The sequence below is a fragment of the Perca flavescens genome, chromosome 6 (assembly GCF_004354835.1).
Source record: "Perca flavescens isolate YP-PL-M2 chromosome 6, PFLA_1.0, whole genome shotgun sequence".
Classification (NCBI taxonomy): Eukaryota; Metazoa; Chordata; class Actinopteri; order Perciformes; family Percidae; genus Perca; species Perca flavescens.
The window spans coordinates 19544586-19564894 of NC_041336.1; the positions used below are offsets into that span (position 1 = coordinate 19544586).

At 39.7% G+C, this 20309-nt stretch overlaps 2 protein-coding genes across 7 annotated transcripts in view; one reads left to right on the forward strand and one right to left on the reverse strand.

Annotated features, from left to right (window-relative positions):
* The window catches only part of adam22 (ADAM metallopeptidase domain 22), a 57086-nt gene that overhangs the window by 5304 nt on the left and 31473 nt on the right, over positions 1-20309 (reverse strand). For all 6 annotated transcript variants that reach the window (XM_028579887.1, XM_028579890.1, XM_028579891.1 and 3 more), the window contains 21 exons: positions 14554-14620; positions 14375-14451; positions 13720-13794; positions 13417-13488; positions 10888-11054; positions 10451-10535; positions 10002-10092; positions 9856-9907; positions 5736-5835; positions 5580-5651; positions 5179-5271; positions 4309-4389; positions 4125-4175; positions 3978-4041; positions 3764-3869; positions 3563-3682; positions 3169-3337; positions 2385-2496; positions 1552-1642; positions 1129-1182; positions 369-569 (listed from right to left, as the gene is read on the reverse strand). In XM_028579887.1, coding sequence (XP_028435688.1) covers positions 369-569; positions 1129-1182; positions 1552-1642; positions 2385-2496; positions 3169-3337; positions 3563-3682; positions 3764-3869; positions 3978-4041; positions 4125-4175; positions 4309-4389; positions 5179-5271; positions 5580-5651; positions 5736-5835; positions 9856-9907; positions 10002-10092; positions 10451-10535; positions 10888-11054; positions 13417-13488; positions 13720-13794; positions 14375-14451; positions 14554-14620 — 2000 coding nt within the window. The remainder of the gene's footprint in view (positions 1-368; positions 570-1128; positions 1183-1551; positions 1643-2384; positions 2497-3168; positions 3338-3562; positions 3683-3763; positions 3870-3977; positions 4042-4124; positions 4176-4308; positions 4390-5178; positions 5272-5579; positions 5652-5735; positions 5836-9855; positions 9908-10001; positions 10093-10450; positions 10536-10887; positions 11055-13416; positions 13489-13719; positions 13795-14374; positions 14452-14553; positions 14621-20309) is intronic.
* Positions 14908-18992, forward strand: cldn12 (claudin 12). The gene is made up of 3 exons (XM_028579894.1): positions 14908-15054; positions 16672-16932; positions 17028-18992. Exons 2-3 carry the CDS (start codon positions 16714-16716, stop codon positions 17862-17864), a joined length of 1056 nt encoding a protein of 351 aa, XP_028435695.1. The 5' UTR covers positions 14908-15054; positions 16672-16713; the 3' UTR covers positions 17865-18992.

Below are 20309 nucleotides of genomic sequence, written 5' to 3' on the forward strand. Positions count from 1 at the left end.
TACAAATCACTAAACGCTTCTGCTTCTGTTGATAAGTGGAGAGTCTGGAGACGAGGGAGAGGCTGAATATGAAGACACCAGCGCAGCTGATGGCAACATTGTGAGCCATAATACAATATTATGGCAGCTGAAAGTGACATGATATGAGAAATGTAGCAGTGAGGTATTTTCTGCTGTATACTCCATCTGCAAAATGTTCATCATTTTCAAAACATTTTGATTCAACTCCAAAATGTTTACAGAATGAGACACATCATGAAAGCCATGATGGTAACAACGCATGATATGAACACACCAGGGATTTAGAGAATCACACGCACACACACACAATTGCCAGCGAATGAATGAGTGATGATGAGATGGCACACCTGAAGCCAAACAGTGAGATGTTCTGAGAAATGGATGGGATGGAGGGAGTGAAGGACAGGGTGCAAATCTGCAGGTGCGACAGGCAGGCTGACCTCTTCTTGGAGCTGCAGCCGGAGTTTGTGCTGACACCTGGAGGCATGTCACTGTAAAAGGAGTCTGCATCCCCAGGCTTTGTTACATAGTCACCTGGGGGCATTTGTCTGGAAATACAGAAGAATGATTTTAGATATGAAATCACAGTAATTACACAAATAGACCCCCTTCAGATATTCCTATGAAGTTATTTATCACAAATCTATGATGTTCAATAAATGAACTTTCCACAACTCGCCAAAAACACATTTGCAGTTCTGCACTGCAAACTTATAGCTTGTGGCTGTGTTGCATTTAAATCTACTGAACCTCCTACTGTATAAGTGAGGTATCTCTCCCACTACAGTTTAGCAGCAGTGGCAGTGGTATAATGATGCCATTCTCAGTGGTGGAAAGCAATTATTTACATTTACTCAAGTACTGTGATTAAGAACAAATTTGAGGTACTTTGTTCTTCTACTCCACTACATTTTAGAGATAAATATAGTACTTTTTACTCCACTACATTTATGTGACAGCTATAGTTACTAGTTAACTTTCAGTTTAGGATTTTGTGTACAAAACAAACAGTAGGATCAGCCTCTAAAATATGGTGGTTTTCACAGACTAAACTGCCCCACAATATAGACAAAAATGGCTCCACTCGTAGAGTTAAAGTGAGCAAACCGGCAGAATCTTCGGTGAACTTCAGACTCAACGTAGCATCTCTGCTTGTAGCTCCTGTGAAGAAAAGAGTATCCTCAGTCCAGCAAAAATATAACTTTTGTTAAATGTGTTGCATTATATAAAGCAGTTATTCCCAACCTTGTTGACTTGTGATCCCTCAAAATTATGCAAAATCGACTTGCGAACCCCTTGTCATTTTGGTTTTCTTGCTTTGTTTGAATTTGTTTTAGAAGCCCTTAAGGTCCAAGGATATTGTGTAATTCACAAAGATTACTGTGTGTAGCAGAAATATGATTTCTCTTTCCTATTCTGTTAATTATCTGCTGAATTAATTCTCACGGTGACCCCTACTGGGGGTCCAGACCACCAGGTTGGGGACCACGGATATAAAACATGACACATGCAGGCTGAAGGGACACTCACTTGTAACACCAGGCTGTAACAGCCAGTATGAGGGCGAGGACGAGGATGGAGCCTGTGATGGCCCCGATAATGATGTTGGTACTGGTGATACCTGAGACAGAGGGAGAGAGGAGAGTGGGGAGGCGAATGTGTGTTAATTGAATGTGTGTCTCTTGTTTCCTGAATCATGTGGACACAAGGGGATACACAAACCACAAAACACTGCAGCAGAACACAAAAACACAGTACACTTAGCAGGAAAAGTGTAAAAGGAGAACAAGGGCGACGAAACTGAGAACAAACTGCTGTCACCCCATAGCACTACGCTGAGGGGAACTTAAATGTGCAGTTGGTTCCCATTCAGATTAACATTACAAACGGCCTGTTTTTTTTTTAACTCAATAATGTTCAGAATTAGCCGATCGAGGTGATGCTGAAGTTGAGGTGAGAGAGGAAGAGGATCAGGATATGACATCAAAGACAGGACAAATACAATGAAAAGGAACTCAAATCTGACCTCAAGTCACTCCGTCAAAGACATCAGCCTGTCAACAAAGAATGAGTGTGAAAATAATGAAAAACAAAAATGGTGACATGCAAGGTTCAGTGAATACAAATGCAGCTGGTTTTAATGAGCAGACATGAAACAAACAAAAAAAAGCAAAGAAAAGCGTCAACTTAATATTTGTGAATGGGATTGATGAAGGGGAGGTAGTTTAACAGTAGAACGAGGTGGAAAGAGTTGAGAGGTATGAAAAGCAGAGATGAATGGATGAAGAAAAGATGCAGAAAATGTGAGATGAAGAGAGGTATGGATAAAGGCAACAAATAGTGAGAGCGTTAACATCTCTCACCTGAAACTGGAGCAGTGGGTCCGACCACAAGATAACTGAGAGGAGACGTGGAGTTACAGTCCTCTCCTGCCCAGCCCAGGTAACACACACACTTCAGCTCACTACTGCACACCTATAACATGAAATAAAAAAAAGAATAGTGTAAAAAAAAAAAAATTGCACTGTCCCATAACTGTGAGGTGTCAAACCTTTTTTTATTTGATCTTTGAAGTATCTATCTATCTATCTATCTATCTATCTATCTCTCTAATAAGTAACATTATCATTAGCAAGCTCAGTCAAGCAAATTAGAACTTTATGTGTAGAAAAAAAGGAAAATCCAAGGCACTCTTCTTCAACATTTTTAAAAAGCCTTTATTTTACTGGCTATTTCATAATAGCCAGTAAACACACGTAGCGGGTGTGTTAGGTCACACCCCGAAGAAGGCTGTCTGCGCCGCTACGCGTGGCTTGCTTCTTCCTATGTCTTTTAAATTTTCTATTATGAAATAGCCAGTAAAATAAAGGCTTTTTAAATAATTTTGAAGAAGAGTGCCTTGGATTTTCCTTTTTTTCTACACAATTGAATTCCAGACCCCAAATAGCACCTTCAAACATCTGACTGAACTTCCTGAGCACCCTGGACTTTTTTGTCTTTCCTGGAACTTTATGTATTTGTTGTTTCTCAACTTTATGGTAAATATATACATGTATACATACATCCTTGACTTATATTTGTGTGTGTGTGTGTGTGTGTGTTTGCACGTGTGCATGCGTGTGTGTGTGCATGCGTGCGTGTGTGTACCCCATGTCCAGAGCAGACGGTCTTGTCGGTGGTCCCGGGGCAGGTGCTGAAATTGAACTGTTGGATGGGGAGACATTTGTGATTGAAACAGATGCGGTCTGTCCCGCAGGCAGTCCCATCCTCAACGTATCCCAGGTCAGTGTCTCCGTCGATCACCACATGAGCTCCGCTGAACAACAAAACATGCAGTCACACACAGCACTTAACTTGAAAGAGACTGTTTTAAATTCACATAAATGTTGGAATAAAAGACACGGGGCCACTGAAAATGTATCCTTTCAAACTTAATTATAGTATAACTGTGAATGGTGCCTTTGCTCTGCTGTGCACAGCTTGGAATATAGAACCAGGCAACAAGGCTCTTTTGTTAGGAAGTTTCCTCAATGATGTGTACCTGCAATCAAGAGAAGCACTGTGCCGAGCTACTGAGAAAGAGGTCAGCCCTCCCTGCAGCTCTCCCAATCGCGGGGCGGGTGAGATGTTGGAGCACAGCAGGTACCCACAATGAACATCCCTGAAACACAAAGATCAAACATCACAGAGAGTAAAATAAGACAAACTGCACAGGGTTCAGTCACAGAAAGGACTCGCTCACTGTTTGTTACACTGGATCCAGGTGTCCTTGTCTTTCCCACAGTTGCCTTTCTCCGTCCCTTCGATGTTCAACTTCTCGTAACAGAACTTGTCGGCCGCTGTTGCCTCTGAGGGAGACACAACACGATGAACATTAACATCTACAGTAGATAGATGTAGTCTTTTGCAGATTTGTCAATACAAAATCAATTTGCACATAGGAATATCCCACTTACTCTCTCCCCAAATGTACTTGCACTGTCTGTCTTTGGTTTTGCACCTTCCATTGAAGCATCGACCCTGTAGTGAGAAATATAGTGTCTAAAAGGCGTCACCTGTGCAGAGGTAAAGACTTTTAAATGTAAAGTATCTCAATATCTTACCTGGTCCTTTTCACATGTGTAGCCATCCATCTTGTGCACATTTGGTGGACACTGCAAAAAAATACAAAGAAAACCTCAGATATACTGTGATGCACTTTATGAGCATTGCATATCCTGTGATATTCTGAGTATTACGTTTATAACTCAGGATGCAGAAAACTGTGTGAGGGAAGCTCATGCTCACCTGGCTGGAGTTGCCTGTGCAGTTTTCCGGGATGTCGCAGTCGTTCACAGCGTCTCTGCAAACAACTCCCATGAACTCCATCTGTAGCAGCATAGAATAAAGAGTGTTTATAATTAGGCGTGGTGTCAGAGGAACAGGGACTTAATCAGGAATTGTCATCCCTCTGTACATTGGTGGCTCCAGGCACTCTCTCCCTCTTTCCTCTTGACATCCCAAACTACCATTACTCCATCTGTGACAAGTCAGTGTACTCATCCACAACTCAACTACAACTGCATTGCATTCATTCAGGTATTTGAGTGTGTTAAAGGGCTGTCAAGACCATTTCACTTGTAGTCTGGAGAAGGGAAAGCACAAAGAGGACATTTCTGGTTAAAAAAAAGTAGTAAACTTATTGTCGCTTATTCCTGTTGGTCTTAGATTTAGCATCTCTACAGGGCTGGTTGTAACTCAGGAGGTAGAGCGGTCGTCAGCTAATTGGAAGGTCAGTGGTTCGATCCCTAGAGTCTCCTGCAGTCTACATGTCAAAGTGCATGGGGAATATACTGAGACTGGCTGTGTCATCTGGGTTTGAATGTTTATCCCATCCCTACATATGAGCATTTGGTAGCCTCTGCCATCAGTGTGTGATTGCTGGCTCGTATTTTAAAAGTGCTTTGAGTGGTCGCTAAGACTAGAAAAGCGCTATATAAATGCAGTACATTTAACTTTACTTTAACTGTGAGAAGGTTTTCTTTGCTAGCCATTTGAAAAACCAGAGCAGTATAACATTGAAGTACATCCAAGTGGACATGGCCAATGAAGACCAAAAAAGGCATCCTCCTACACCCCAGCAGAAGATGAAGGGAGTTGCCGTGTCCTGTCGTGTACCTGGCAGCTGTTACAGCAGAGTCCGTTGCTACACTTGGAGCCTTGGGTTAGGGTGCACTTGTCACAGCAGGCCTCCCCCTCTCTGGCACACTCCTAAAAGACAGAAATGGCTCTCAGTTGTTTTAAGTTGTTTTATGTAACACATTATCTCATCTAACAGAATGATCCATTTAAACAGAGGTCTCTCCAGACAAACTCTATAATTGTTATCACTGTGGGCAGCGCCTTGATTTCTCCAATGGCATTACTCCATCAAATTACCTCTTATTAGTTGGATACAGCAGGTGGTTTTGTTAAGTTAACCCTGAGGGTAGTACATTTCCATATTTCCCAGTGTCCAAAACAAATTTCTCCTTAGGGAGACTAATAAAGATACTTTGATTAGCATCCAGTAATCTTACCACTGGGCTGCCACAGTCACACTCCTCTCCTGGCTCCACAATGCCATTTCCACACACTGGAGGGTCCAATAACTGATGGGGGAGGGGGGGGGGGGCAGAATTAATATTCCAACTACTAAAAAGAAACATGTATGAGTATGTGTGAGTGTGACATACCTTCAGAGGTTTGTTGAACAGACAGGCTCCTCCACCACTGTTTAGAAAGTTATGGTACTCCTCCACGTTGCAGTCGGAGAACCTCTTGGGCAGGTAGAAACTGTTCAACACAACCGCAGCATATTATGCAGTTACCATGGATACAGACAGCATCTTGAGATAATACTGGGAGAGACGAGCCTTGTTCCCCAAAAACAAATTACAGGACAAAACACTTTTAAATGTTTTTACCCACACAACTTTTCAAACCTCATATTTAATTTCAGTGAAAAAGACAACGCCGTAGCAGGTTTGTCATATTTAATAAAGTTTGTATTTCTTTTCACAGTTCCATTACTATTTCAGGTTTTACCACAGGTTTACCATACTCACAGTTCAGAGGAGATCCTTACAACAACATTGAGGTAGATATACATTAGAGCTAAGATTGTGAGGATCATATGGAGATGCATTTATGAATTTGTCCTGGAAATGAGCTTGAATATCGTGGATGATTCACAAAAACAGTTATTGCATTATCGTGTGATACTAAAATCACATCAGTATTCAACAAATTTAAAATGATATTATAAAATTCCAGCTTTATGTTACATTCACCTGAAGCCCAAACAATAACTGAAGTACATCTGAAGTATATGAGCAAATCTATTACAATTATATGTCCTGTGTTAATGTTGATGCTTTTAATGACACTGACCCTGAGAAACCTGAGCAGCACTTTAATATCTTCTGCTGCACCATCCGTCACTTAATGCTGATTATGCTGCTGGCACATGTTTAACTAGAGTGCCTCTGGTAGTGCGGCTCATCAGGACTGGCTCAGGAGACAATGCAATAACAGGCGGACTCAGTGAGAGGTCGTCATTGTTTGATATGAAATGTGGCTACATGAAACCACCTCCAGTGATAATGGCTGTACAAGGGGCCTGTAATGACGCCTTGATGATGGATGAAGCACACTACAATATTTCAGGTAGATTACCTAAACTAATCAGGTTTAAAGTTGTCCTGACTATCACAGAGATTTGCATTTTTGATTTCAAAATTTGCACCAGTGCTTAATCTCGTCAAAATCTTGTAGTGCTTATCCCCCTTTTAACCATAACAAGGGCTGAAACAAAGATGAAACATGCTTGAATTTTTCACTGGTCACCAGGAGGAGGAGGAGGAGGAGGAGGAGGAGTAGAAGACTTTTCATTTCACAGCACATTAACCATGGGATTAAAATATGTATTTCCATAGATTAAAACACATTATTTGCTTGAAGTGTGTACATTTCTTTCATAAAGTACACAAAGCACCTAATGTACCAGAAAAAGATCCACTAGCATCCTCAATCATTTCTTTCATCATTCATTCAGTCACTCTATCACCCCCTAGTGGATGTTAGGTGGTGTCTGACCCACACTGAACCACAATCATTCATGTTTGTCCTTGTTACAGTATATTTCAGACTTTTTGATTTAATTAGATCAGAAAAATATAAATAAAATTCAATGTTACACCCTTTATAATTTATATTCTGTCCCGGTTTGTTCACGGCAAAATCAATTATTTCACGAGAAAGGAAAGGTACGTTAAATATATTAAACAATTCTAAATACTAACTCAACAGTAATGTATGCTCAAACAATACATGCATACATTTATGTGAACAGACAAACGAACACACACACACACACACACACACACACACACACACACACACACACACACACACACACACAGGACATACAGCTAAAACCCTGTGAGAAATGTGAGAACAGTTAGTAGTCAGGTTAAGTTGATCAGACATGCAGGTGCTGAGGGATAAAAAGAAATGTCCATCAATGGACATGACTGAGGTTGCTCATTGAATACAAGCGTCTGAAATACCATTGACTTTATTTTAGAGAATACAGATCTGGGCCAGGTCCATACACAGTGACTCATAGGAGTGCAGCGTCACCTGTCCTCTGTCATGTGTCAATGACATTATAGCAAGTTTATTATGGTAACCCAATAGAGCAGAACCTGGACAGGGAGTGTTAGGAGAGTGCACTGTCGTTACAGGGAAATGAGGTAGTCAAATATTGGCCTAAGATGAGAATGACATTGCAGACTGTATCAATCGGTTACACATGGATTAAAGGAAGTGATGAAAAGTCCTGACTTTCAAAGGGCAGGAGGGAGAAGGAGCCTATTGATAAAAGTTAGAATAATCAAATCAATAAAATTGTCTTGGCTGATCAGCCGGTGACATTCAAAAACGAAATTATAATACACGTAAAGTACATGTGAAATTGTACAAAATGATTATGAAAAATACAGTCTGTGTATAATAATAAAAGGACATCAAACTGTATTTGTTCATATCATTTGAATAACAAAGAGAAGCTGGGGCCACAGCGGCTGTAGTGCTGTTGGATGAGACGGGAAAGGTTGTGATGACTGACAACCCCTCCAAGGCAGCCAGTTGGTTAAAAACAGCACAGGCAACGTTCTAGCCAAGCTTCTGCTCACCTGCTGTCCCATTCGGGATAGAGGGGGAACGCGAGAAGTATTTAAGAAGAGGGGTATATATATATATATATACACACACACACACACACACACACACACACACACACACACACACATCGCAGAGGCTTTTACAGACACAACACCCAGTCACATCCGTATGCTCACAGAAAGCCTGTACAGTATTAATACTGCAGATGTACACACAAACAAATTTTAAGACAAACACTGTCATGATTTCTGCATGAAACTGGAAACACAAAACATACACAGACTGATGTATCACCTATTTTCTAATCTTAGCAAGCATCAGATTATATAACACATTACTGCTCAAAGAAGCCCAATGAAGTTATATAAACAAGCCATACGGAAAATACACTTAGTCTTAGGCTGACACCTAGTGGTGAATTATCAAATTACAATAATACTCCAGTGAATGGAAATATTAATATCAGCATATTTACACTGATCGTGTGTGTTTATATGATTTGTTATATTAGTCTAGTTTGTTAAGTGCTGTTCTGTCACTCTGCATTATGTTTTAATTGTGAACTGTCAAAGGACTGAAGATGAAAATTAGCTTTAAGCTAACTCTGGTACAATACATAAGATTGTAACATTTATGTTTAATATTGTACATGGCTCCTTACAAATAAAATAAAGATTATTAAAATGTAATTAACTTTTAATTGCTTTGAAATATATAGGACATATACTCTATTTCAAATTATAAACAAAAATGGTCCACACTCAATCTGAGTTTTGCTTTCATTTAAAGGAATACGCCACCGTTTGTTGAAATAGGGTTATTCACCGTCTCTTCTATATTTATATAGGTGGGCAAACGCATTTTTGTCTCAGTGCATGCATTGTCTTAGTCCGCCGCCGCCGCCACTAGCTTAGCTTAGCGTAATGAATGGAATCCTTTGTTGCTGTTAGCATGTCGTGATTAAAAGTCACCCCAACAACAACAAAAACAAAACCTAATTACTTCTTGCGGCCGGTGCAAAGTCACTGTCCCTGGGTTACTGGACAAGCAGCGGCCCGCTGAGCCCCGCGGAGCTCAGTCAGGGCAGCGGCATTTGGTTGTCCAGTAAGTAATTAGGTTTCGTTTTTGTTGTTGTTGGGTCACTTTTACTCACGACATGCTAACGGCGACAAAGGATTCCATTCATTACGCTAAGCTAAGCTAGCGGCGGCAGCGGCGGACTAAGACAATGCATGCACTGAGACAAAAATGCGTTTGCCCACCTATATAAATATAGAGGAGATGGTGAATAACGGTGGCGTATTCCTTTAACTCTTTGGTGACAATACACATCCATTTCAAATAAAAAACGAATTCTTGAGCACAAAAATATGCAATTTTTTTTCAGTCCAGTGTGATGTCAGCATTAAAGCAAGTACAACATTGGCTCCAACTCTGATGTTGTGATTAAAATTTGTCTCTGATATCAATAAAAAAAAAGAGTAACAACTGCTCACTGACTCAAAAACAGATTTTTTTCAAATGGACAATTTTAGATCTCAGCAGGATTTTCGTCAATTTGTTGGGGAAACTGTCGTCTGTTTTTGTTGAGATGAATTGATGAGGAAATGTTCTGTAAAACTTACTTACCCAACATCATCCATGATACAGCCCGACCAACGATCATCACACTTGCACTCGCCTAGAAAAAATCCCATCACATAGAAAGGAAGCTTAAAAAATGAATGTGTGCTGGAAAAGTAAGAAAAAAAATTATTTAAGGTTGAACTGTGTACCATTGAGGATCCTCTTCTTGTCAGAAAAGATGCCAATGTTCTGTCCAAGAGACTGAGCGAGGGTTATGGCCATCTCATCTGTTTTCCCATACTGATAAAAAGAGAGAGAGAGAGAGAGAGAGAGAGAGAGAGAGAGAGAGAGAGAGAGAGAGAGAGCGCAAGGGACAGAAAATCAACAGGATATCAGATAAAGTCTGGAAAGAATAAATGGTGTTACAAAGGCATCAGAAAATCAGAAACTACATCGCTAAAACTGCAGTGTATAACAGGAATAAATGCATGGTATATTGATAAGAAATTTTAAATATGCTGCCTTTTTTAATACGAAAATAAAGAGCAAAAGATTAGGATTCACTGGCAACTGTGCCTATATCTATTCAAAAGTCAGCTGACAGTGAATTTGGAGTTTTGGGAAATCTGTAATCATCCATTTGTGGTTTAAGACTCACTTCATTAACACCCCCTCCTTTAGTCCGGGAGCAAACTCCTCCCATATAGGAAGCTCCTCCCCAGCTGCTATGGAAACGATTCCCTCTGATGAGAAAAGAAAGTTATGCGTTTAATAAAAAAAAATGCTGAGTGCCGAGCACACAAGAAAATCCTTTTAATCAGAATCAGGTCTGGTTTTTGTTACTCTCAATGTTCTTGCACAGAAGTAGACAACAGCTTGAAAATATAACAACAAAGCTGAACAAGGTAAACATCAACAGTGACGACTATGTACAAATATTAATATAAAAAAAATCTATATATATAAAAGACAACACAATAACATTTGCAGGCAAGACAGTAACGCAATGCTGCAGAGTGCAAAGGGTGCTGGGATAAATATGGGATTATTAAAGTAACAGGTTGTTTTATATACACATTAAATATTCTGACTCACGAGAAGAGGTGAACAGAGTCACATTTCTCCTTGATGAAGTCTTTTCGAAACTTCATGAACTCCCTCAGCGTCACCATGGGGTCATCATCAATGTTGAATTTGTTGTCAGCTGACCACGTTTCCATGGCAACCAGCACAATCCGGGTATTAAGCTGTTCCTTGAAAATCTGGCCAGTTAAAAGTAGATTTATTATCAGCAAGTTATCTTTTGAAAGTCATTATTTGAAAGTGCCAAAGAATAAATGATGGATATTGAAACTGACTGACACGCTTCATATTCATCAACATCTCCAGCTGTCTGTTGTAACAGCACCAGTCAGACAGTCAGTGTGATCAGTCTGATCCTGCCACCAGACAGCAGCACATTACAGCCGGCTAGACGCAGTCAATAAGGGTAACAGTCTGAAGGACATAGAGAGAGCAAACTGGCAAATAATAATGTTTGCTTTCATAAGATGGAAATCTATTGGGGTACTGGGAGAAGAGAACAAGAGCAAAGCCTCTTTGTTTAAGATAAATGCCAACAGTCTCAAGATAAAGCTGACAGAGCAGAGAGTAAGTGACATTCGAAGTCAGAGCTAAGCATCCGATTCTATATAAAAATAACCTGTGATCTTTAAAGATTTTTTTTTTTAGCATTTTAGGCCTTTATTGATAGGACAGCTGAAGACATGAAAGGGGAGAGGGAGAGAGAGAGAGAGAGAGAGAGAGAGAGAGAGAGGGGGAATGACATGCAGCAAAGAGCCACAGGTTGGAGTCAAACCTAGCGGCCGCTGCGTCGAGGAGTAAACCTCTGTATATGGGCGCGTGCTCTACCAGGTACCTGTGATCTTTGACAAACCCAGAAGGTCACATAACAACACTTACTACCATTTTGAAGGTACAGTATTTCCAGAAAAGACCTGTTTAACATCCTTTGTTTCTTAAACTGAACAAAGACGGTAGCCAGAAAAGTCATGTCCTTGCTCACTTTGTATGTGAACTAAAATATAAAAATGTTATCAGATATATTGATGTTTCTTTCCAAAAATGTATTTTATACATGCTTTGCTTGAGCTTTACAACAAGAGCATATGTCACTCTCGGCTACTTGGATTCGGAAATACAGTCACAATTTGAGAGATGAGTAGAACATCTTTTTTCATTGTGCAGAGGATGAAATATTTTTTTATCCAGATGGTTGGAAGAGTCTTTAAAGATTCTGGATATACCTTCGGTGCAGCTTCGGATTGTTAGTAAACAACTTTTGGGTTTTTCCAAAGATTTTTTTAGAAAATGGGACGATTAGCTGCGATTCAAAAGTAACCCATTGAGGCACAAACTGGAGATAGAAGCATCTCAAACCAGCTACTGTGCGAATAATGGAGAAAACATCATATGCATTACGCTACTTTGTAAAGATTATTTCAGTCATGTACATACATTTATATGTTTCTAACACCACCTTCTCACGTTGAGTTTAAAAATCACAGAATGAGCATCAAAGAGAAGTAAAAGGAGCCATCCCTTTTCCACCAAACTGTATTCGTTGAGCATGAAAGTTAGTTCTGAACCTTTGAAATAGTTATCTGACAAAAATGTTTTAGTTCAAGGTTCATGTCTTGAGATGACAACTGAGCAAATTAGATCCGTGAGATGTAGTTGAAAAAGTGGACTTTGAGTTAGGATTTTTTTTTTCTTAAAGTGCTCATATTATGCTTTTTGACTTTTCCCCTTTCCTTTATTGTGTTATATATCTTTCTGTTCACGTTATAGGTTTACAAAGTTAAAAGGGAATGTACCATTTACTTTACAGTGAATGCAGATTTTTTTGGGGAATGAGCACTGTGTCTATCAGTATCCATGGTGACAGATGTTTCCTGCATGTGACATGTGACTTATGTGATGGGTGGACATTGGTTTGGGAATGGGACCATAACTCTGACAATTCCTTTTTCAAACAAGGACACGTTTTACTGACTACAATCTATAAACATGTTAATCTTATCTTAATATTCTGTATTATTTTTACCCATTGTGATAAGTAATTGCTGTAATATTTTTCATATGTGATGCCAATGTGAATGTGGCCTCTGTGCTATGGTGCTGGGGCAGCATACACTGGGAAAAAAGGGAACTATACTCGCACATGGAAATCAATGTGTACGTCCCAAATAGAGTCTGCTTCATATGATCCTCTCCAAGGGCATGACAAAAAGTGTGACCTTTTCCCCGCTTCACCAGCCTATCAGCTTACAGACATGACCCTGTGGCAGGTCAGATTTCAGTACCACATCAAACAGACGTGGCTACAAATAATGAAACATTGAAATGTCTTCCTCAGTACTGCTGGGATGTCACTGCTGTTTCAGTCCTCTGAAAACTCATGACTGGCTGGTTAATGGCTGCACGCAGCATATTATGGGCCAGGACAGGTTTTAAATGTAGAGAGTGAGGTTGGTTAAATGAGAAATCAGTGCAATGCTCAGCTCCAATACCTCGGAGTGCTTGTGGCAAGCTTTCCAAGAAGAGGATCAATACAATTCTTACCATGTCAGCCATATTGACCACTGACTTAGCATAGTTATTCGTGTGCCCAACGGAAAGCCGATGCTTCTTGTACTGAAGAGAGAGACAGAGAGAGAGGGATGGAGAGGAAACAAATAAATGTGGTATCCATAATGGAACAAATTAAATTTAAGCCATTTAAATGTGTATAAGGAGCCAGTGTCAGTGTCACATTTATTGTGTTCATTCCCCGTTAATTTAAGTCAGTGTTTTATGCACAATAAAGGTACTATTTGGAGTTATAATTAATGGTATACTGTACAGTCTATCATATCATCTACTTACCATTAAATGGTCATTGATCACCATCAACTCAATGTATTTGGTCTCATCCTCTACACTGCGTGACACATGTTGAGCCTGAGAAGAACACAGTTGCCACTTTTATAAAAAAAAAAATACAGACAGCTAGCTTTCCTTAACCAAGACTTTTAAACATCAAAGACACTTTCAGAACAGCACACACAGTAAACACAAAGATCAACTCATGTCTCATGTCTCAATAAAATAAAATAAAAAAAACAAATCAATAAGGATAAACTTTGCAAAGCTTAACCAGGTCAGTCTTTTTTCCAGATTCCAAATAAAGATGAGAGCAGCTCTGAGGGTTGAGAGACCGACAGCTGCAGAATCTGACTGTGACTGAGAAAAGATGAGGAAGCAGCCTCAACTCACGAGGTAAATATTTCATGAAGAAGAGAGAGGGTTGAAGAGTAAGGAAACAGCACTCTCTCTTTAGCTTTGGGAATTTACATGAAACATACAGGCGGGGAAACAGAGTGATAATCAAGTTTGGACAAACAGCATTCCTCTATCTCTTTATCTCACACTCACACAAACATTCATATGCACATCATAAAGTCATCATGAGTTCATTCATGAGCATCCATCTGCTAATGATGAGGATTTCCCAACAAACGTTCCAGCAGAGGAGTCATACCTGTCTCTTTTTTCTCCCGTGAACAACTTTGGACCCTGGAAATGGAGGGCTGGGAAAAGGCGGCTCTGGAAGATCACCTACAAAACAGAAACATTCAATAAATAAAAAATGTCACTACTTTTTTAAAATAAATATTAATCATATTTAATTCATCCTCATGCATTCAGTCATCATCTTACCATTGAGGAGATCATTAAATCCCTCATGCCCTGCAGATTTATATATCATGTGAATGCGGACATCACCCTGAAAGACATAAAAAGCTGAATTGAATCAAGTTCATCAGTAAGACAGATCACAGCCAAACGTCTGATATGCATGTTTTAAAAGTTAAAAACCAAGGTGCTTTCCCTAGATATCTGCGCCTCACCGAAATTATACATGTACAGTATATTCTTAATATTTGAATCGATTTTTGAACAATAAGATATTTTTATTCATCATTATTATTTGATCTACTTTTAATGTCTAATTTTATAAACACTGTGATGTAATGCTCTGCACGCATGCGTTAACCACCAGTGAGACAACACTGAGGGCAGAGACACCCCAGCTGTTTTGAGGCCACATCCTGTTTATTTACTGTAACGTTCCTTCAGTGCAAAGACGGTGAAACGTTACTCTAGTGTGGTTTGGATCGAGTGTGTAACTTTAGGAGGACCAGACTGAAATGATATAAGGTACTCTAGTCAATGTGTAATGTAGCTAGTTGTCGTTTTTTAGCTTTACATAGAGGAATTCAAGACGCAACAAGTTGTTGTAATGCTAACGTTTTAGCTATCAGCTAGCGAGCTAGTTAGCCAACGTCAACGTTAATGTAACGAACTAACGTTAGCGTTAAATACAACCCATTCTTACACATTTCGTGTTAATTAGTTGATATTTCGACGGTAAATTTAAGCGACCAAAGTGTTGATATATGCAGCTAATTAATAAAACATTAATCATGTTATAGGTGTTTCCAGTTAGCTATCAGTTCACGAGCTAAAAGAGCTAACATAAATCAGCTAACGTTAAACTAGCTAGCTGGTAAAACTACCTAGACAGGCGTAATCTGGCAAACTGTTGCATGTAATAATAGCTTCATAATAACCTGTTATTACTGGGTTATGGTGTAACGTTAATCACAAGATTTGCTTTCAATACTATGTGTGTGTATAATTATGTCATTGGCTTAGCTAGTGTATCGTCAGACAGTTTTATTGAAATTATGCAGTTAGTACCACATTCCTTTACATGTGTGAATCAAGATAAACACCCAGTGACTACAATTACCGGTAAATAACATCAGGCAACTAAAAATACAAAAAAGTAAAACGGATTAAAACACGCAACAATACAATAAGTGTGAGTGAGAGGTGAAATAAACAAATTAAACAGATAAGGTGTATTACAACTGGACAAATACAACTTTGTGCAAGCATTCATTTTTAAAGGTATGTTTTGATAATCAATCATAAGCTTCAGATCTGAGGGGCCCTAAGTGCAAGGCCTGCTCACCTTTTAGTTTTGAACCAGAATATAAAATAAACAGCCTGAGGAAGATTGCCTGCATCATCGCTTTACCAACCACTTAACCAACAATTCATCATAAGAGGTAGTAGCTGGCCCATGAAGTACTTTAAACATTATCAGTAAATCTTAAGTCAACGCCAGTCAACTAACCAGTGAAGAGAAGTCAGAACCTGGCTGGTCTGATCGCTTCTCTTTGGATTTGTTTAACACTGAGCAGCTGTGTTTTGTATCATCTGAAAGTGTAAGATAAGTTGTTTGGCTTTAGTCTGAGTACATCAAAATATCTAGACTTGATGGTATAAAAGCACATATCAGATTCTCCAGATAAAGTTTCCACACACACAGCCACGATCACAGTTGCACGCTGTCACATAAAGAGACCTCAAGCATCTAATTCAATTGCTCATTGTTTAGCTGTACAATCTATGTAATGCACTACAGTATAGACAATCTTGCCCAGCAACCTCAGCCCCCAAGTCATTCCCACTTCTTGCTAATGAAATGAGAGCATTGTTTCTCGGGGACAGCAGATATTGGGTCAACTACGCTGTGGTGAATAGAAATACAGGGGGGTTGCCCATAGCTAGGTCAGTCGGTGGCACAGTTAGCTTTCTTCGATAGTAATGGGGCCATTTGGAGAATCTTGTATAACCATAGCTTTTTTCTATAATCAGGAGTTCTGTGAACAGAAAAATGATTTACTGTAGCCACATTATGGCCCCACCACTTTCAACTACACTGACCAGCCACTTATTTCTGACTTCCTCTCTTTATCTGTTCAGACAGGAACTCTCCTCGTGGCCTCAGTTCTTGTCAGCACCGCCATGTCGTGCCGGGACATCCACGCCACCAACGCATTTGCCTTCATCCTTGCCTTTGTGTCTTTGGGAGGGATTGCTGTGGCAGCGTTTATCCCACAGTGGCGTGTAACCAGACTCGTCACCTTCAATCGTAATGCCAAGAATATCAGCGTGTATGATGGGTTGTGGGCTAAATGTGTGAAACAGGATGGCTATTCAGGATGTTACTACTATGATTCAGAGGTATTACTTTGAGAAATGTGCTCTCCTCTGATTTTGCTTTTTGATTTTCTGTCCTAAATTGTTCTAAAATAAGTCATGTCTTCTCTTGTTTGCAGTGGTACTCTAAAGTGGACCAACTGGATCTGCGGCTACTGCAGTTCTGTCTGCCTACAGGCCTGCTGTTCGGCTCTCTAGCCTTGCTGCTGTGCATGGCAGGAATGTGTAAGACCTGCTGCTGCTCAGACAAGCCTGAACCGGACATTAAGACCATTAGATTCCTGGTCAACAATGCAGGCTGTCACCTGGTGGCTGGGATGTTCTTGTTCCTGGGTGGAGCTATCGCTATCACACCCTCAGTGTGGTTCCTGTTCCGCACCAAGGAAATGAACATCAGATATGACAACATTTTCTCAGACGGTTTTGCTGTTTATGTATCTATAGGCTGCTCTGGAGGACTGATGCTGGCCGCCCTGCTGATGTTCATGTGGTACTGTATGTGTAAAAAGCTGCCTTCACCTTTCTGGTTGCCTCTGCCCTCCATGACGACTTCTCTGTCCACCCAGCCTCTCACTGCCAACGGATATCCTCCTTCCCCAGTTTATGGTCCTCAGCCTTTCCCACCACAGACCTATCCTCCCACAGTGATTGATGCCCAGCCATATGTGACCTCCCAGGGCTTCGTGCAAAGTGTGGTTGCCCCTGCACCGCCACAGGTGTACATGTCTCAGGTTTCTGCTCCAGATGGGTATGGTTCAGAGGTGGGAGGGACCCAGGCCTACAGCTACGCACCTTCGCAGAGCTACGCACCCTCACAGGGCTACGCACCCTCACAGAGCTACGCACCCTCGCAAAGCTACGCACCCTCTCAGGGCTACGCAGGCCACCGCTACTCCTCCCGCTCAAGGATGTCTGCCATAGAGATCGACATTCCCGTGCTGACACAGGAACAGTAAGAGAAGAGAGGCTTCTGTCCATGAACCTCCATGAAGTTCACCACTGATAAAACTAATAGAGTATGATAGATGAAAGTTAATAATATGAGAGCTATTTACAGCCCCTAGAGTGATTCAGTCAGTCAGTCCAGGTCTGTAAATTGCTGATTATTGAAGATGAAACCCAGTTAAAAGAACTCTGTGTTTACTATATGAAGGATGATATTTTCTTTATAAAGAAGATCAATGGTGCAAACAATGCCTAACCTACAGAAAGCCAGCTCAACCAACTAGCCTTTTTCACTATTTTACCAGCAGAGAAGGACCACTAAACAATAGCTCCTAACTTGCTGAAGTGTCCAGTGGACCAACTTACTAGCTAAAAGTAAATAGTTACTAGCATTTGTGATGTTGCTGAATATAAATTACCACTAATGATTTTATATTAAAGATGCCCTGATTATGGCTGCCAAAACGCTGGTGCCGGCTAGTCAGCAAAGTTATATTTTTCTGTTACATTTGTAAATGTTGGTCACTTTTGCCTGTGTAAAGCTTACAGTATGAAAGTCTTATTTTATCACTACTGAACATTACTTTAAATTTTGTGGTTCTGAATGGACAACTACTAACTGACTCACCTGTTAATTGCCCTGTAAAGAGCCACTGTTAAAGTTTTTAATGCACTAATTATGTGAATACTGTGCCAGTTTACATTGCCTTTGTTCACTGACTTTGTTAAAGCCTTGAGTATTTTCTAACATATTAGTTAATCAATATTAAAGAATACTTTTCCAAAGTGTTAATTTAAAGAAATTTGTTAAATTTAATGTATAGTTGCAGATTTCATTAAAATTTTGAACTTTAATGTTAAAAACAGAAATGAGCATACTGTTCTTCTGAACATGTCCGCTGATGATTAAAACTTACTTAGCTGGAAGTGTAATGTTGTTCAGTGGTGGTGGTAGTACTTGTGACTAAGCCAATTTTAACGTGCAGTTTATATCTTGCCTTTTGCATGTTTTGCGTTTCAGCACTGATCAACATTTCTACAAAGTCTTATGTGCTCATCATGTTATTCTACAATTTTGATGTCCCATGTTTTTCTACACTGGTCTTTTTTGTTGTTATTAAAACATAAATCACAATGTATGTGAGGCCTGTTTATTTGCTGGATAACAAAAACGGATTTACTAATTGATACATAGTACATTTTAATGCCTAATTGCAACAAAAATAGACAATCGATTTCATACTGAAAGAATTCATGTAAAGTAATTTTAACCATTTCACTCACTGAATTACAAACTGGTTAGAGAGTCAGCTCATATCTGCTCTGGTGATAGTTTCAGCTGATTGTGACCACATTTACAGATTAATTAATACATTGCTGCAGACAATCAATGGCTTGTGAGGTTCTGGTTCATTCATGGTGACTTGATATTAAAGTTGTTCATATGCCAGTCTGCACCAGCGATGCCAAGGTTTCGTTTACACCGTGCGGTACCCTTTTAGTTTTTTCTACATTAATGGACTGTGCCTTTAGGTGACTTACAGTAAAAGTTAATACAAGATTCATAAAGGTTGTTTACGTTGTACAAGTGTTAATCTACTTTCCCATAATGCCCCATTGAACGAATGTCAGCAGCTTCATTCCCAATTCATAACAAATTCTTGCAATATCACTTCTCCGTAGGTTGATGATAGGAGCTACATTTGTTCAGCCTCGTCAAGTAGTTAATCTGTTGACCTGTTTAGAATCTGTATATCTGATAAGCGCACACTAGCTGTTTTAAGTAATATGTTCTCCAACAGTGGCTGGTAGTTACACCTACTGTACAACCTCTCATTTCCCACAGCTACACTGATCTCAACTGACTGAAACAAAGAAAAACAAATCAAATCTTGAAAATTGCAGACAGCTGTACAACATAGACATACAGTACATGCAACTCACAATGACTTTTATCATCAATTCCTCCAGAGAATAGCCCTTACAATTCAAGTTCATTTGACTTTATTTCACCATGATAATATACTTAGTATAAAGACTGCTTTCAGAGTCCAGTTTGGAGTCTTTTAAGAGTTTGTTTTGAACCACCAACAAGCCAAAACCCAAACAGATTAAATTATTACAATATTATAAAACAGGGAACAGCCCAAAATGTTACGTTGGACAAGCTAAAACCAGATAGTGGAATTGGTAAATTGCTTACATTAGATTAGATTAATTGGTTGTCAATTTTGTGTTGCTCGACTAATTTTATTTATGCACTGTAATATATGAACAACACTACGGCTTCGTTTGGCTTTGGAGCGAGATTTTATTTTAGCCTTCATGGCTGAAATGTGCTGAAATGCTACAGAAAACACAGCACTTTAAAAGCAACTCTGAGAAAATAAACTCAATGACAGTTGCCCTGAACTATGATCTGCTTTGTGGGTAAATATTTGAGTTTTCACATCGTA

Bases quoted from the DNA above. Each gene is read 5' to 3' on its own strand.
- cldn12 (XM_028579894.1), top strand. From the start codon at position 16,714: ATGTCGTGCCGGGACATCCACGCCACCAACGCATTTGCCTTCATCCTT. The intron at 16,933-17,027 runs GTATTACTTTGA...TCTTGTTTGCAG, and splicing joins GTTACTACTATGATTCAGAG to TGGTACTCTAAAGTGGACCA.